The sequence below is a fragment of the Trichechus manatus genome, unplaced genomic scaffold, assembly GCF_000243295.1.
Source record: "Trichechus manatus latirostris isolate Lorelei unplaced genomic scaffold, TriManLat1.0 scaffold00016, whole genome shotgun sequence".
NCBI lineage: Eukaryota > Metazoa > Chordata > Mammalia > Sirenia > Trichechidae > Trichechus > Trichechus manatus.
The window spans coordinates 15779978-15799312 of NW_004443952.1; the positions used below are offsets into that span (position 1 = coordinate 15779978).

A 19335-nucleotide genomic window follows, 5' to 3' on the forward strand; every position below is an offset into this window, starting at 1 on the left:
CTGTGAGATATTTACCTAAGCTGAACAAAATTTGAGATTTCCAAATTTGTTCCCCATCATCAGAAATTTGAAACTCATCAGCAAAAAATAAGGAACATTAGAGCATGATTTAAGAGATTTGAGTTTCAGCCCATCACATTAGCCAACAAGTCATTTAACCATTTTAGGATTCAGTGTCCTAAGATATCTTCGAGACCTCAAAGTTCATAAGCCAACTTACCTGTAGATACTGATTTTTTTAAATTATCTGTTGACTGTGAAATGTGAACTAGATAATCTATTTTACTTAAATGTTTTTAAATAATTTTAACAATCTAAATACTCTAAAATAGAGGCTGAAATGGAGAAAGAGGCAGTAGGGGAATAGTTGTAATTAGAGCACTGATAAACAGCAGCAAAAATAAGAACAACCCGGTTACTGAATGATCATTGCAGAGAAATGTACAGTAACACTGTGAAAACAATGAATTTGGTAAAAGCCAGATGTCAAATATGGTATTTGCCTGAAAGACTTATCTTTATTTTGATTTATACTAAAGTCTAATAAAAACCTGAATGTCACACAACACTGAGGAACTCTTCAAGTCTTGTCTATACGTTCAATATTGTTTCATTCTTCAGATTTTCTTATTAGGTTTGGGACAGCTAATTTTGTTATGTCTCTTCAAGACAATCTGAAAACAACTAAGGAGAAATATTTAATGATTTTTCTTATAGTTTTTACAATATAACATTGAGACTTCTACTCTGACCTCTAAAAATATATTAAAGAACAACATGGACAAACAAGGGGACTCAATCAAAGAGAGAGAAAGAGATAGCGTCAAAATAGTACTTTCCTTCAGGCAAAAATATTAGCCTTCGAAAAGAAAATACACAACAAAAAAGTGCACAGTAGTTGATTCCATACATTGAAAGTTTTATGTTTTCTACACATATTTATCTGTTTATAAAAAGAACTATTTTTCAAAAAACATGATCATTTAAAATCCTTGCTGCAAACCAAAAAACCAAATCAAACCCACTGTCGTCAAGTCAATTCCAATCCATGCAAAAAACAAAACAAAACAAAACCCACTGCCATTGAGTTGATTCCGACTCATAGCGACCCTAAAGGACAGAGTAGAAATGCCCCATAGAGTTTCTAGGAGCGCCTGATGGATTCCAACTGCCGACCCTTCAGTTAGCAGCCGTAGCTTTTAACCACTATGCCACCAGGGTTTCCACCCATGCAAAGCCATAGTAAAGAACTTGAAACTTTGAAATACAGTACTGAATGCATTTGCTTGATGACCAAGCATATTTGTATAGCAGGAGACTACATTTTTGCAAGACATAAATACTCACAAACGAAATAAAATTGAAATCATGGTCTGAGCAATGCTTACTAAATACTTAGATTTGTTTTTAAATTGCCTCCATAACTGAAACATTCATGCTTTTATTAAAGGGTCTTCTCCTCCTCTCCCAGCATTCCCGATGTTAGCCCACAGAAGGACCATCTGCCACTAACAGCTGACCTACTCCAGGGATACTTTCAAGTGATACCTCTGCTCCCTTGAAAGTACTGAGTGAGCTTCCACCCACCAGTCTCCTTACTCCTCCCAGTGGTCAGAGCCTGACACTCAATGAACAATAAATATTCCAATGGTGAGTTACTGTGGGTCAGAAGTGGGAAATACACTAAACCTATTCTTCCTTTTTTTCATCTGTTATCAAATGGAGATGACATTATTCCCCTTTTACCTTACTCTGTGCTTTTTATTCCTCTGTAGGCACCTGTGGGCAGGCTATCATTCTACCTTTCAGTCTGGCAACTAAGTGATACAAGGAAAGATTGTGATGAGGTGACTGGTTAGTTAAGTTGAATTAGAAATTGTTCCACAAAATCAGCTCTTTTCATAGATAGAACTCAAGGTCTAAACTGAGGGTAGAAATAGGAATATTAATTTTGACAAAGGACTAAGCAGTATTCTGCAGGCCAGCTATTATCAGAAAACCCAGGTTGGGTGTTTTGGCTGCTAGTCCATCCAGTAATAAAGCTAATGATCCAGATTCCATTTGCTAGTAATCTTTCTGCATATATTTACCATTAACCAACTTTCTAACAGTTTTTTTTTAATGTCTCCCCTCCTAAACATGTGAACTCCCTTCTTGGCAAAGCTATCCTACTTCTTTCAGCCTCAGTTTCCTCATCTATAAAACAAAAATAATAACAGTTAACAATATTATGGGCCAAGTACTACTCCATATGAAGTCCCTGGGTGTAGCTGGTAGAAATGGTTGATGGACTCAGGTGCTAAACAAAAAGCTGGTGGTTACAGTCTCAGCCAGTCCAGTAGGTCTGGGTTTTTTGTTTTGTTTTGCTTTCTTCTTTTTTTTGTTAGGAATTTGAGGTTCTGTTCCACAATTTTCTCCCATTCTATCAGGATCCATCTATTGTGGCCCTGATTAGAACAGTTGTTGGTGGTAGCCGGGCACCACCTAGTTCTTCTGGTCTCAGGGTAGATGAGGCCGTGGTTCATGAAGACTATTAGTCCTGTAGACTAGTTTCTTGAGTATTTGGTTTCCTTCTTTCTCTTGTGCTCCAGATGAGTCCAATAGTTGTATCTTAGATGGCTGCTAACAAGCTTTTAAGACCCAAGACACTATACATCAAACTAGGATGTAGAACATAAACTTTATAAACTATACTATGCCAACTGACTGAGATGTCCCACGAGACTACGGTCCTAATCTGTCTTGTGTAGAAATTGTCTAACAGTTTTTTTTTAATTATTGAAAGTATGTTCTACAATCTATTTCCATTTGTACTATTTTTACTTGTTCACTTCAGACTGTATAATGCTGATAAATGGTACAGCTTCACATTCAGTTCTCATGCTGAGATACTGGTACAAGATAATCTGAATATTAATACTTAAAATATTCTTTTTGAAGATAATGAAGCCTGAAAAGACTCACAGCTAGGATTTTAGGATTTTTGTCCTGCGAGCTATTCATATTAATCTGATTTAAGCACTTTTTATATGAGATATTCACAAATAGTAAACCTTAAAAGAATTTCTTTTTCCAGATATCTAACAATATACCGCTAGTTAAATAAGAAATCTTCAAAGTCATTGCTCCCTATTTTGTCAGCAACTTGGTGTTTGAGGCAAGTCCATGCAGCTGACCGTGGCAAGTGAACTTAGTTTCTGACTTGGAATCAAATCATTATCTGGATAGTATTGGATAAACTAAGAAAATAATTGCAAGTACAGAGTCCCTGATGGAGCAGGAGAAAAGTAGGGTGCAGAAGTCAAATTCTAGTAAAAAGACCAGACTTAATGGTCTGACTGAGACTGAAGAAGCCCCAGAAAGCATGGCCTCCGGACTCTCTGTCAACCCAGAACTAAAACAATTTCCGAGGCCAACTCTTCAAAGACTAGAATGGATTAGGGAACATAAAATGATACTTGTAAAGAGCGTGCTTCTTAGCTCAAGTAGGTGCATGAGACTAACTGGGCAGTTCCTGTCCGGAGGTGAGATGGGAAGGCAGAGAGGGTCAGGAGCTGTTTGAATGGACACGGGAAATCACGGGTGGAAAGGAGGAGTGTGCCGTCACAGTATAGGGAGAGCAATTAGGGTCAAATAACAATGTATGTATAAATTTTTGCATGAGAGACTAACTTGAATTGTAAACTTTCACGATACAATAAAATAAAAAAAAAAAAGAAAAGAATTACAAGCAGCTCTCAGTTAAGCATTCTTCTTGAAGATAAACTGTTATTTCTGGCTGGAAACATGGAAAAATAATTCATTTCACCACATCTCCAAATTGTTTAAGCTACTAAGCAGTACCGTAAAGTGACAGAAGACCAAAATAGTAAGATGGATGAAGCAAAGTGGCACATTAAGAAAACACACTTAAACCACAGTGTAACTTATTTAACAGAACCTTTCCAATTTACAATCAGCTGGGAACAAGTTTTAACAGAAACAAAACTGGAAAGAATAAAGGAGATGGTGAGGAGGACAGCATATAGGAGAAAGAGAAGGAAAAGGACTTTGAAAATGTCAATGGGAAGAGAAACTTGGGTCAAACTTTTATCATAGTTTTTCCTAGCATCAGACCCTATATAAATGCAACTGGATTCACATCATTTTTCAGTACTTGTGTTCACATTTTATAGTTTTCCTGTCTTCTTCCTCACTCTCTCAGGCTGGCAGCTGTTAATTCTTACTGCTATGATTACACCCGCCACTAACAGCTGGCCTACTCCACTAGAGGGGGAATCTGTTGACAACTAGGGAACAGAAAAAAAAAATTTAGTAGTACTATCTACAGATTTGGAGCCCTAGTGGAGCCCTAGTGGTGCAACAGTTAAAGCAATCGACTGCTAACCGGAAGGTCAGCAGTTAGAAAGAACCAGCAGCTCTGCCAGAAAGATGTGGCAGTCTGCTTCCGTTGAGATTTACAGTCTTGGAAACCCTACAGGGTCACTATGAGCACTTAACAGCAATGGGTTTGGTTTTGGTGGATTTTATGTTCAAATCAAGAGTCAACAGATTATGAGAAACATCATGAACGGAGGATATTAACTCCTGTCCATGAACTCTATGATACTGATTCTGACCACTCAGACACCTTTTAAATACTTTAAAGTATGATACATTTCCCTCATTATTCCTTTATATAATAAATCCTACCAAGGACAAAGGTAAACTTCCTCACAACCCACCTCTAAATTTAAGAATTAGTTTACTGGTTTATAGCCAAAGAACTTTTTGCTTTGACTCATTTTGCTAAAAGAAGGAATCAATTTTTGAAGTTCAATTTCAAAATGTGGAGATGTAAGCTAGCAAACGTTACCTTCTCAAGGAAGTTTTTCTCTATCTCAAGTTCACAGAAAAATTATAAAATGAAAACATTAGATAAATGCAAGGGAATTATAAAGTTAACTTTCTAACACTAATACAGCTCACTACACAGTGCACAAAGGCCAAGTAAATAACATCAAACTCAAAGATGGGATGTCTTGATATAACAACTACACAGTCTGTATTTTGCTAATTGTAGACCTTAATTTCCTACTCATTTCATACCATTTTAAAATATATTCTACATTCCCTGAATTTTGATTTACTAAACTGGTAATCATTTAAAAATGATTCTACTTAAAATAAGAATTAGAATCTAGAATTCAGAATCTCTTAAACCCCGGATGTCAGTTAAAACATTAGCAGGCTTCTTGTTATATTCTTATATTTTTATATCAAGCATAACCTTTAAACAAGGAGCTACGTTTATATCTTTTAATAAAGCAGTCAAACGATTACTTAAGTTAGGTGGTGAGACATTTGTCCCCAATAACAAATTTCATAAAGGTACAATGCTCGTATGTATCAAGTGATATTTTCCCAACTGGCTCACAGAAAGAAATACAAAACCAGATTTTAAATATGCTAACAGCAATATCAATCTTCTCTTTTTCTTCATGAAACACCTATATAATAAAGTATGACTCAGCTCAAGTACACAAGTACCACTAAAACAAATTACCAACAGGAAAGTTACTGAAAAAGAAAATAGCTTAACTCATCTGAATCGAGTATTAAGGCAAAAATTAAACTGAAATAACTAATTTGTTCATGACCCCAAATAAATACACTCCTAAGAATCTATTTTAGAATAAATAAATATCTAGTATTTTACTTATCAAGAAATCTCAGGTCTTTTTTAGTATTAGAAATGAATGAACACATCAAAATTAAAGGGGAAAAACCATAGATCTTTTTACAGTATGTTCCCTTTAAAGTAGATTGGTTTTTTCAGTTTGTTTTTTGTACCTTTGAAAATTCTTCAGGTTCCTTTATATCTAGTGACCGTGTCGCAAATTCTAGTAGTTCTTCAGAGTTCTCCAGGGCATTATTACATTGACTAAGCTGACTCTGGAAAACAATTAATTAAACCACTAAAAAAAAGTTTCCTATAACCAGTGGAAGCTTTTATGTTAGAATGAACTTACAAATTTAATAGCAATAATTGAGCTAAAAATATTTTAGAGAGCTACTGAAGCAATGTAATCATGATGAGCCACATATATATAACAAATTTTAATTATTTTACTACGTTGTACTTAGCATCTTTCCATAATTTATCCAAAATAGATTAACTGCATCTACGTAAAGATATGCTCATCATTTAAAACACAAAAAAGAAAATAAAGCAATTTGAATAGCTAGGGCTAAATATACTTAAAGATTTTTTTCAATCAGGGTAGTCTGAAAATTATCTATGATTTAAAATATCAAAATTCATCTGCAGACAACATCCTCTGTAATGATGACTAAATTTTTTGATACGTCACTATTTAAGCTTAAGTATGTGACTCTAATTATAGATCCATTGAGTTGAGCAGAATTTTAGTACTGCATTTATCCATTACTCAAGTAATACATACTACTATAAATGTAAATTTATAGTTTGCAAGACTGAATAATACAACAACCACAAATGCAAGTACCTAGATTTCAAAAGAGGAGGAATAAAAGATGGCAACCGTTATAGTGATATGCTCTGTCTTCATTGCTCACATATTAATTTCACCAAATATAATCTTCCTTACTCAGTTCTCCCTCTTTCTCACTCTATCGTTTGTATGTCTAAAACTAAGCCCAGTCATCTTAGAAAATTGTTAGTGGCACTTTTAAAGAAGAAATAAACCTATTTCTAAACTTTTAAATTTATCCAAGATTCTTCTTCATAATCTTTATTAACATCTATTTACTCCATATCCAAATCTACTTTTTTTTTTCTCCTTAAGATCAGGACTGAAGCTAAGCTACAGTTCAAAGATCAAAACCCAGATGACATGCGAAGAATGACATTAGCGCTCTCCTCCAAATTAGCACTGACTTTGCTTCAACATGATTCTAAGACTCTTATGCACTTTGCTCTTTGATTATCTTAACAACTGAACCAGCTCTTACCTGAAACAGCCTCTCATCCCTTTATCAAGTAAGCCTTTTCCCCCTCAAAGCTCTTCAAGCCAGCTTCTAAGGAACTGTTTCTTAAATGACATTATGACCTCTCTGCATTATGAACATCCATATGTTGCTTATATAACATTATTCTTAAATCAGTTATATATTACAAACATTTTTTGCTTATTCTGCCTTTCCCTCATACATTCTAAACGCTTTGACAAAAGGATCTGAGTTCCCTTTCTTTTGCATTTCTTCCAAATTAACCTGTTAGAATGTGAGATCCAAGAGGGCAAGAACTATTTTGTTCACTACTACATACCCAAAATCTAGCATAGCAGTCATTCAAATTTTATGGAATGAATGCTTGAAACGTAGTTACTGGCAATCAAATATTATCGTTAACTTACCCCCATAAATTGTGCTAGTAAGAGACTCTCTAATCTAGGTTCTCAAATATGAATTTTAGATACTAAGATGTAGAATTTCTTTAAAGCTTTCCAAATACCACACAACTCTAAACTATCTTCAAAACTAGGCAAGCATAACTAGACATAATGGTGAATGTAAAACAATTTTTCAAAATCCAATATAATAGGGTAATTACAAGTTTAACTTCTAACAATGCTTTTTTAAAGTCATTATTGTAAGAGCTTTGTTATCCAACATATTTAAACTTTTAGGAGAGGGAAGAAAGGAGAGAGGAGAGAAAAGGATCAAAGGGAAAGGAAGTAGTCAACTGCCATTAACTAAAAGCTGGCAATATAAGAAGACACATAAATTAATATGTGACAACTAGGGAGTATTTTTCTAAACCCTAATCGACAATTTCTGCTCTCAAGATGGGTATTGACAATAGTTTAGCTTCACCTACCCAATTGCAAGTTTTAAATGTGCATATTGGCTGCTTCTTCATCCCCTACTAACAATGCCAGAAAAACAAACTGTGCATATACAGCTAAGAGGAAAGAAGATCCAATATCCTTCATCCAAGTTACTTCATCTCAGTGACAAGGTAATATAAGAAATAAAACAACAGATACCAGCCAGGTATTTGGAGCTTAGAGTTAAGAGAAAAGGAAAGTAGTATCAGCAGTACTGGAACATCCCTTACACCAAGGATGACTAAAGGTGGCTGACAAAAACTGATAATAAGACAATGCACCTTCAATATGCATGAGTTTTCTGTCACTCAATGGGAAGAGGAAAAGGTAGGAGAAAAGATTTGACTCATGTCACTTTGACGACAGAATTGAAATACATCATATGAGCTAGGTTGATAGAAATGTTGGCTGGTGGTAGATGAGGACATCAGAGTTGCTCTAGTAGAGAGAAAGTATGGGGAGAGTACAGGGGAGGTTGGAGACTAAGAACTGAAAGCATAAAGGGTATTCCAAATCGATACTGTGAAAAAGGACCTGGGTCCAACACAGAACAGAAATCAGCACAGGATGAGTTCATGCATTAGGTCTTCAGAAGATGTTGAGTTTTCCTTTCTTCTCCAATCTTGTTTGTTTTTTTTAAATGAATACATTTTTTATTTACTATAATTATTGAAATTTATGGATACTTTATGATCAAACTAATTACATTTGAATGACTTAAATGATATTGACCATCCCCTCCCCTTAAACATAAACAAGAAACTTTAACCTGGGACGTAAAGACAGGCTTGAGAGAGTATTTAACTCTTGGAAATTGTGTGTACACAGGATGTGTATAACAGAGAGAGAACATTTGTAGTCTTCCATAGGTTTCAGATTCCCAAAGATATCTATGACCAAAACAAAGTTAAGCACTACTCCTCTACAAGATAAAGGTATACTTATATACAGAAATTCACCAATTTTACTTTCAATAAAACAAATGTTAAATATACAAAAATTATGCATATTTAAATAGCTATATGATCTCACCTGTAACTCTTGTGATTTATGAGCTTGTTCCTGTTTGATACTGCTAATCATACTTTCTTTCATCTCATCCAATATAGAGTACAAACTATCAAATTCTTCATCTAACTCTGAAAGTATGTTAGAAGAATTTTCCTGTTTAAAAACAAACAGAACAAAACAATGATTTTACCGGAGAGCTTTCAAATATCAAAAAAAAAAAAACCAAAAGATACATTTATCAAGAGAGAACAGATTTGCATTATGAACTACCTGTTATGGGTTGACTTGTGTCCCTCAAAAAGATATGTTCAAGTTCTAACCCTCAGTATCAGTGAAAGTGACTTATTTTGGAAATACAGTCTTTGCAGATTTAAATAGTTAACATGAGATCATACTGGAGTAGGGTGGGCCCTAATCATGTGTGACTGGTATCCTTATAAAAAGAGAAATCACATAGGTACACAGAAAAGAGAAGGCCCATGTAAAGGCAGACAGACACAGAGGGAAGATGGCCATGTAAAGATGGAGGTAGAGATTCGAGTTATGCTGCCGCAAACCAAGGAATGCCTGAGGCTACCAGAAGCTAGAAAAGAAAGGTAGTATCTTCAAGAGGTTTCATGGAGAGAACAGCCCTGCTGACACCTTGAATTCGGACTTCTAGTTTCCAGAACTAAGAGAGAATAAATTTCTATTGTTTTAAGCCACCAGATTGTGCTACTTTGTTATAGCAGCCCTAGGAAACTAATACACTACCTTAGCCTAATAATCTAAGAACAACAAAATTCTAATATTTCACTTTAAAAATAGATAAATGCAAGAAGCTGGCTGCTAATGCTGACAGTACTATTTCAGCTATGCTATTGAGTTACACAGCCTTTTACGGACTAGTCCATATCATCGTCAGTTTCATAATGCTGTTTTCATAGGAAATGTGAAAGGTTGTTTGAAGGTTGCCACCTTTGCCTAGACCTTCAAGCTCTAATGCAGACATCAGTTATTGGGCATCAGAGTCATCAGTAAAGCTTTTAAATAAAATATTCCAGAGATTTTGATTCAGTAACTCTGGGGAACAGTTTGGGCATATGGAATGGGTGTGATTTCGTGTAACTTTTAAGATCTTCGACCTTCTCTAAAACACTTCATTTACATAAAATATACATAACTTAAAAGACTTAGCAACTCCTTACTGGATTCTAAGAGATTTAGCAAACATAGAATTTTAGTGCTTAAAGAAACCTCAGAAATCATCTAATGACTAGAATTTCTCATCAAATTTTATAAACCAAAATACAGATAAGTTGACTTGCCCAGAGTCACACAACATCACACAACTAGTGAATAGCGCCAAAGTCAATAAGGTATTTTATGCCTCTTGACTTTCCAGAGTTCCTCACTGCCTCGCTAAGCAGGATGCTGCTATTTCAACAAGAAACAACTTAAAATATTTGTGAAATCCCTAGATAAGCAATATCCACTTCTGCAATAACTATGAGTTGGAAGAAATCCTCTTAAGGCATTTTTCAATGTAGTTGAATCATTAAATTAACAGAAGCAAATTGGCATGGATTAAGAGAACTAATACGTACAATCTAATGTAATACCACTTGTCCAAACTTTTGCTTATAATATTTGTAAAAACTAGACATCATATCACTAGAGTCTCACCAAAAGCAGTGTCAATCATTTTATTAGCTTATTTACAGTGGTAAGAACGAACTGTGGAAAAATGTAATATGCAGTCTAGAAGGCAGAAATCTAAGGTCAAATTCCACATTAACCACTCGGTAACAATGTGATCTTGGACAAGCCACTTAAATTCCTGGACCTTAGTTTCTTCATTTATAAAAAACAACTAGATTATTCTTTCTTCTCAATCACCAGTTGGCAGCACATTCTTAACTGTTTCTTGCCTACTACCTCTCATTCCTCCATCTTCAGTGACAAGAAACTTCACTGCCATCAAGTTGATTTCAACTCATAGTGACCCTACAGGACAGAGTAAAACTGCCCCATAGAGCTTCCAAGGAGCAGCTGGTGGATTCGAACTGCTGACCTTTAGGTAAGCAAACGCTTAACCACTGCACCACCAAGGCTCTGCTTCAGTGATAAGAGTGTACCTTAATTTCCCTCTACTTGTTTTTGAAGTTTAAGCTAGAGTTCTAATAATCTATCAATCAGAAAAACAGCTTAGGTAGATTCTATCTTAAGGTCTCTTTTTCCAGATGTCAAATGCAATGATTCTCTTGTCAACAGATCAAGAGTTTTAGAACCACTGCCTCTGCTAATTTAAAGAAGGTGGATTCACCAAATTTTCCAATGAAACAGTTCAACAGTTAAGATGGTGAAGATCATAATCAACTAACTTCATTTATAGTATATTTATACTTCTGATTAAAGGAACTATGAAGACCATAAGTTTTAACAGGCCAAGAACCAGGCAATTACTAGGTTTAAACAAACAAAAAACATATTTCCTATTAAGGATTCACTGTCCGCAAGTGTCCTACAAATCTAGTATACTTATTTCACGAAGGAAATAACCCTTAAGTTCACCAAGGCACATTTATGAGAAAGCATCACTAGATTATCTTGAGGTCCGTGTCACAATCGACATCTGACTACCTATAGGATAGATTCTCTGCCCAATCCTAGGACCATTTCCTTAAATATTCCTCTCCTTCCTCATTGGCCACTTTACGTTTTACTTTTATGTTTCACTTTCATCTACTACTAAAATTAGGCCTCTTCACATCTACGTTTTCCTTCTACTATTTATTGTAAAAGCAATGTTTTACTTTCCAGTACTTTAGAAAAGACAAAAATTGCTCTTAATTGGAATTACAAAAAACAAATATCAAATGTGTAACAAAAGTGAACACTAGAATATTTCCTAATAAGTACTATTCCAGAGTCTTCCTTTTTCCTTTATTTGATCTTTCCAAATAGTATCTTGCAATGATAGCAACTAAAACATTTTTACCTTATTTGCCATTTAAAAACCCTGCTCTCACCTCCATTAGTTTATAATTTAGAGTTAATGGAGTATATTTATACTTCTGATTAGACCCAACAATCATTCACTGTGACATATTTACACACAAATTCTTTAACGAAGAATTCATACCTGAACTCCTTTTAATGTATGATTCAGTGTATCAATAAAGTTCTGAATTTCATCATTTTTATTTGCCAGAGTTGAAATAATCCTTTGCAGAGCTTCCTAAGGTTAAAACAAAAAAATCAAAACATCATGATATTTTGATTAATGAGAATTATAACCCTCATAACAATCATTTGTTAAACAAACCCTTTATTGAGCAGTATGCAGCATGATAAATAATATCAACTGTAAAGCTTCTCACTGTTCAAAATTTCCAAGAATCCATAATTACAAAAGATGGGATATGTATCTGTATTTTTTAATTTACTTCTTATTCCTAATATACAACTTAATCACTGTCATGCCTTTCACACCAAAAATAATCAATATTATTTCATGTTAATAGTATTATCTTAGGTCTTAGAGCCATGGCAAAGGAATAGAGGCAAATCCTTAAATTGTCATGCTATGTCATGACATCAAGAGTTAGCTGTTTATCCTAGAGGTGCTCCACCAAGAAACAGCTGCAAAAACAAATGGGAACTTCTAATACACCATCAGGATATGAGAAATAAGAGTAAAGAGACATTGAAATTCATCAACATTTTAAAATTATCATCATCCCTGAGGCTGTTTCAGGCTTTCTTATTTTATAAATAAGAAACAAGGTGATAAATTTGCAGGCAGAATTACAAATTCACTGCAATACTTACAAATGTTGTAGAACCATAATAAAAAAAGGTAATTTTAGTAGCAAATACCCTAGGCTTTGATAATGCTTCCTATTTTCAATAAACAATTGGCTATTTAATTTTCTCATATCCTGTATTTCAGTGCTGTCCAAAAGAATTTTCTGAGATGATGTAAATGTTCTATATCTGTGCTGTCCAATATGGTCTGAGGACTAAGGTGCGCCTGACCTAAGCCATGGTATTTTCAATTGCCTCATATAAATGCAAAAGCTGGACAATGAATAGGAAGATGGAAGAATTGATGCATTTGAATTATGATGCTGGCAAGGAATATAGCATATACCATGGACTTCCAGAAGAATGAACAAATCTGTCTTGGAAGAAAGTAAAGCAAAAATGCTTCTTAGAAGTGAGGATGGTGAGACTTCATCTTACGTGCTTTAGACATGTTACTAGGAGGGATGAGTCTCTGGAGAAGGACATCATACTTGGTAAAGTTGATGATTAGCAAAAGAGAAGAAGTCCCTCAACAAGATGGAATGACACAGTGGCTCCAATAATGGGCTCAAACATAGTAATGATTTTGAGAACAGTGCAGGACTGGGCAGTGTTTTGTTCTGTTATACATAGGGTCACTACGAGTCGGAATCAACTTGACAGCACCTAACAATAACAAGCCACATGAAGCTACTGCACTCCTGAAATGTGGCTAGCACAACTGAGGAACTAATATATTTTGTTTTATTTAATTTAAATTAATTTCAATTTAAATAGCCACATGTGACTACTGGACACATGTACATACTGACAAAGCTAAAAAAAACTGAAAGCTCAGATTGTGCTCAGGGAGAGCTACTCAACCTTCAAGTGGGTAGAGCTTCTAAACCTTGGCCGGAAACACCAGTGAGATGCTGTGAGAGTAAACAAACCAGCTGTACAAGGTTTTGGAGCTCCAGGACTAAATGTCACCTATAATTTTAACGTTACCAAATGCATTAATAAAGACAGCTGCAGAAGAAGCAACCATCCGTATCAGCAAGAATCAGAAGCTCAAAGCAACTGAGGAGACCTTGGTAGCTAATACAGACAAAGTGCTGCCTCCACCCTAAGTTTTTCCAAGCTTAAAGGAAAAAAAGGGGTGGTAACCTGAAAGCTCCCCAAGGGCAGGCTGTTAAGACAAGGGCTCCAAAAGTTCTGAGGCCACTTGCCCTTTAGTCTGTTATTGTTGTGACAGGATGAGCAAATGCATAACACAGTAACCAAGAGCTCATATTTTGTATTTGTTATGGATTGAATTGTGTCCCCCAAAAATATGTGTATTTGGCTAGGCCATAATTCCCAGTATTTTGAGATTGTCCACCATTTTGTCATCTGATGTGATTTCCCTATGTGTAATAAATCCAATCTCTATGGTGTTAATGAGATGGGATTAGTGGCAGTTATGTTAATGAGGCAGGACTCAATCTACAAGATTAGACTGTGTCTTAAACCAATCTCTTTTGAGATGTAAAAGAGAAGTGAGCATAGAGACAGGGGGAACTCATACCACCAAGAAAAGCAGCGTTGGGAGCAGAGCACGTCCTTCAGACCCAAGGTTCCTGCGCATAGAAGCTCCTAGACCAAAGGAAGACTGATGACAAGGACTTCCCCCAGAGCTGACAGACAGAAAGCCTTCCCCTGGAGCTGGCACCCTGAATTTGGACTTCTAGCTACTAAACTGCGAGAGAATAAATTTCTCTTTGTTAAAGCCATTCACTGGCGGTATTTCTTATAGCAGCACTAGATAACTAAGACAGTGTGATGGTTAAGATTGTGCGTCAGCTTGGCTGGGCCATGATTCTCAGTGTTTTGGCAGTCATATAATGTTGTGATCACTTCCCTGCTGGGATGTGATACGTGATCACCCCCATGATGGGATCTGCTCTGAGTAGCCAATTAGCTGAAGGGGAGTTTCCTTGGGCATGTGGTCTGCATCGAGTGTGGGCAGACGTTCAGGCAGGGCTCGGGGGTTTTGCTCATTCTGGATCCTGCAGCTGGCTCCTGTTTATCCGATCTCCAGTTCCTGGGCCTTGAGCTAGCAGCTTACCTGTGGTCTTGCCTGCCGACCTTGGAATTCACCAATCTTCACAGCCTGTGAGCAACAGCCCTGCTCTCCAGCCTGCCGATCCTGGGTTTGGCAGCCCCTGCAGCTATGTGAATCAGGAGAAGCCTCTTTCCTAACCCAAGGACTTGGAACGTTACAACCTCTACAACCGCGTAAGCCATTTCCTTGATATAAATCTCTCTCTCTCTCTTTATATATATACATATATTTATATGCTTTACCGCTTTTGCTTCTCTAGAGAACCCAGCCTAAGACAGACAGTACTCTAAAAGAGTGTGAATCCATTGCGTGGCCTGAGAAATAAATTATGAAAAGGACTAGGGATTCCATTGTCCTGGCCCTAACAAGGATGAGAACTAGCTAGACCTAGGGTGGAAGTGGCCTGGAAGATAGAAAAAACTAAGGAACTTGAGGAGTGCAGCAGAGATGGAAACAAGTTACAGGCCACCAAAATATTTAAGACAAACTACTACCAACATGTAAACCTTATACGAACTAAAGGATTGGGATTATATAATCTGAGTTCTGAAATTTAACGCTCACTTATGTATTTAAGGAGCCCTGCTGGTGCAGTGGTTAAGAGCTACAGCTGCAAACCAAAAGTTCAGCAGTTCGAATCCACCAGCCGCTCCTGGGAAACCCTACTGGGCAGTTCTACTCTGTCCTATAGGGTCGCTATGAGTCAGAATCGACTCAGCACCAACGGGTTCGGTTTTAGTTTGTGTATGTGGAATGAGGTGAAAGTTTTCTCTATAAATGGTAGGAGTCAGGGAATAGGTTTACAAAGATAGCGTGTGCTGAATCTAGGGGGTATACAAGGGGAAGCTGGTTGGATAGGTACCAAATCCAGATTTTTAAAAAATGTTTTCTAAATATGATGGCTACATTTCAGGGGAGAATATCTATATATTCTGTATTCAGAAACTTGGAGAAAGAGTCAGAAAAGAATGAAAGGATATCCTAACCCATAAGTTTTCTACCCTAGTGTGTCCCTCCAGGGTCCTCAAATACAATCAAAAGCTTTTATAATGGAGACACAAGTTATTGATAAGGAGAAGTTGAGGAAGAAGCTCAAGGAGAGTAGTGAAGTCTTTCTTCATGAATATGATGTGAGCTGTAAACAAAAGGACCACCATCGGATGGAAGCCTCTCCTCTGAGCTCCAGACCATTTTAATCCAACTGCCTACTTGAATCTTCACTTGGATGTCTCACAAGCACTTCAAAACTCAACATGTAATATCCCAATTAAATCTGAGCTCCCCTCTAGTGTTCTAACTCTGTGAACGGTGCTACCAGTTGTAAAATCAGTAACCTAGTCTGTCATCATTATTTTCTCCCCCTCACTTATGTTCTACATGCAGTCACCAAGTTCTGTAGATTATACCTCCTAAATAGTCTAGAATTACTACTACTTAGTACAAGTCACTATCATATTTCAACCTATACTCTTGTAAAGTTTCTTAATTGGCTCTGAGCCATTCTTCTTCCCCATTAATCAGTTCTCTGTAATACAGGTAGGGTAATATGATAGCATCATTCCCCTGCTTAATATTCTTCAGTGGCTTCCCACTGCTCCTTAGATAAAATCTAAATTCTTTAACATGACCTGTAAAGCCCCAATAATCTACCCACTGCCTACCTCCCCTGCTTTATCTCACACCAAATTTCCTCTCTCCAGCTGTACTCCAGCCAGAGTAGCCTGCTTGAATTTCTCCAGCATGCCTTGCTTCCCACCTGAGAGCTCTCACATATGCCAGTTCCTCTGCCTACAATCACTGTTCTAAAATACATACATAATATACTGTTCAATGAGTTTCCAAAAAGTATAGATTGAGGTATAGCTCTTTTATCATCAGAGCCTCATGGTGAAGGAGTGCAAAGACGACTTTCATCTGCTCTGTGGGATTCTATTCACCAGAAAGGATGCCTACAAGGGCCTCAGATTTCAACACAGATCTCAAGTCTCCTGTTACCTTCCAAACATTGATGGATAAAGTGACAGGCAATATAAAGTATCTGTAGCTTGTGTATTTAGATAATATAATTGTATTTTGCAAGACCTCAGGTAGCCATGACTAAAAGTTCTAAGTGATGTAGGTCTGAAGAGATTTGACAAATGCCAATTTTGCTGAATCTTAGTAAAATACATATGACGTGTGTCTCCAGAGGAAGTGTGCACAGGCAATCTCAGCCATTATCCTTTGGTCATGCACAATTACTAGGACCGCAAAAAAACACTTTGAAACAAAATGTGGTATATACATACAATGCAGTATTATTCACCTATAAAGAGAAATGAAGTTCTGATACATGCTACAACATAGATGAACTTTGAAAACATCATGTTAAGTGAAATAAGTCAGACAAAAAAGGAAAAATATTGTATGATCCCATTTATATGAAATATCTAGAATAGACAAACACACAGAAAAAAAGATTATTAGCAGTTATCAAGGGCTGGTGGAAGGAAGGATAGGTTAAGTTATTCTTTAAGGGGTATTGAAGTTCTGTCTGAAGCAATGAAAAACTTTTGCACGGCATGGTGAATATAATTAATGTTCCTGAATTGTATACTTAGAAATGTTAAAATGATAAATTATTTGTTATATCTATATTTTACCACAATAGAATTTCTTTAAGAAAACCTACTTCATCAGGATTAAGCCTCTCAATTAATTACTTGGCCTCAATTACACTAAAGCAACTGCTACACTAACAAGAAAAAGGGTTTTATACACCCAGGCCAAGCACAACTGCAACCATTCCCACGGAATGGGTCAGAGTAATCTGGGATTTACAAGGCATGTGGCATCCTCTTCAAAGGAGCACAGATGAAAGCTATGCTTTATAGTATCAATCTTGTGAAGTAGAAGAAAATACAATCAACAGACTGAGCAAAAGAGTAACAGCTAACACTTTTATAGTCTTAGTGCCAAGCACTATCTTAAGCCCTTTATATGTATTAATTTATTTAATCCTCTGAAGAAACCTATGAAGTAGGATACTATTATCATCCCCATTTTAAATCAGGAAGCTGAGGCACATAAGAGTTTAACTAGCTTGCCCAGGATCTCAGAGCTAATATGTGGTAGAACCAGGATTCAAATGAAGGAAGTCTGACTCCTAAGTCTGTGCTCTTAACTATCACACTGTACTAATTAATAAGATGAAGATCAGAAGTTCATGAAAAGGAGCTCAGAACATCTAAAGGTACCAAAAGAACTATGATTTTGCTTCAACATTGGAAAAAACTGGAACTGATCAACAGGTTATTGTAACACGTACTACTCTGCCAGATACAAGGGCAACAGAAACATTTATTCTCATGCAGGCATATCATCTTACGAATCTGAGAACATGATGACTTTCACCATTTTGAAATGGCACAGTTCCTTTGGTTTTAGCCTAATATATGTGACTATGTCAAATTCAAACGTAAATCTTAATTTTGCTGCATCAGCAACAACAAAAAAAAAAAAACAAACACTGCCAACTTGGGCTACTTATCTAGAAACTACCCAGTGCAACAAGCCCCTGAAGTTATGATGCAGAGACTTCCAGTCCTTAGAACCAGGCAGCAGAATACCAACATAGCCAGGTACATATGCTACCCTGAATCAGAGAGCAGCAACAACTGTGGGTCACAGTTAGACAAATAAATTGACATATGGGTATCCCACCAGCATCTATTCAGACCTGGAAGGGATTTCTAAGTTAAATTCCATATTAGTATTCCAGACAGTTGAGATGCACAAATCTAGAACGACTGCAAACACCACTGACGGATCTACAATCTAAGGGGGTCAAACTATTATAGCCAATTCGGTTAATATTTATTAACCACCCCCTATATGTCAGGCACTGTGCTAAGCTATAAAGGTGGAGTACCACTTTAATCATCACACGGAGTATCACTTTAATCATCACAACAGACCAAAACAGCAGTATTAGTCTTCCCCTTTTATGGTTGAAGAAAATGAAGCTTAGAGAAGTTAAAAAAAAAAAAAAAAAAAAAACTTGTCTTGACGTTACATGGCTATCAAGTGGCAGCCAGGATTTAAATCCAGGAGGCTGCCTCCAAACCCTGTGCTTTCGCACTACCCTAGGCTGCTTGCGCTGTTAAGGACCTATGAAACCATAAGGTTCCTGCAACCAGAGCAAAGTGGATCAGTGAAACTCGCATGCAGCATTCCCGGAAAATGCCTAAATGCCACCAGGAATGGTAACACTTGCATTGCCCACCTCATAACCTCTCTTTTGAGTTAGGTAGCAAGAGTTGAAATCCAGGAAGCTCTATGCAGCTGGTACAGCTATGGCAACACTAACAAGAATATAATGCTCAGCATGAGGAAATGCTTGCGATCACTAGCCGTTAGAGAAATGCAAATTAAAATCACAATGAGATACCATCTCACCATGGCATTAATGGCACGAATCAAAAACACTGGAAAGAACAAATGTTGGAGGGGCTGCGGGGAGATTGGAACTCTTATGCACTGCTGGTGGGAATGCAAAATGATACAACCATTTTGGAAAATGATATGGCGCTTCCTCAGAAAGCTAGAAATAGACAT

At 36.6% G+C, this 19335-nt stretch overlaps 1 protein-coding gene across 1 annotated transcript in view; it reads right to left on the reverse strand.

Moving 5' to 3' along the window:
- The window catches only part of FSD1L (fibronectin type III and SPRY domain containing 1 like), an 80623-nt gene that overhangs the window by 47888 nt on the left and 13400 nt on the right, over nucleotides 1-19335 (reverse strand). The window contains exons 2-4 of the mRNA XM_023727421.1: nucleotides 11989-12084; nucleotides 8886-9017; nucleotides 5833-5934 (exon numbers count right to left, since the gene is read on the reverse strand). Coding sequence (XP_023583189.1) covers nucleotides 5833-5934; nucleotides 8886-9017; nucleotides 11989-12084 — 330 coding nt within the window. The remainder of the gene's footprint in view (nucleotides 1-5832; nucleotides 5935-8885; nucleotides 9018-11988; nucleotides 12085-19335) is intronic.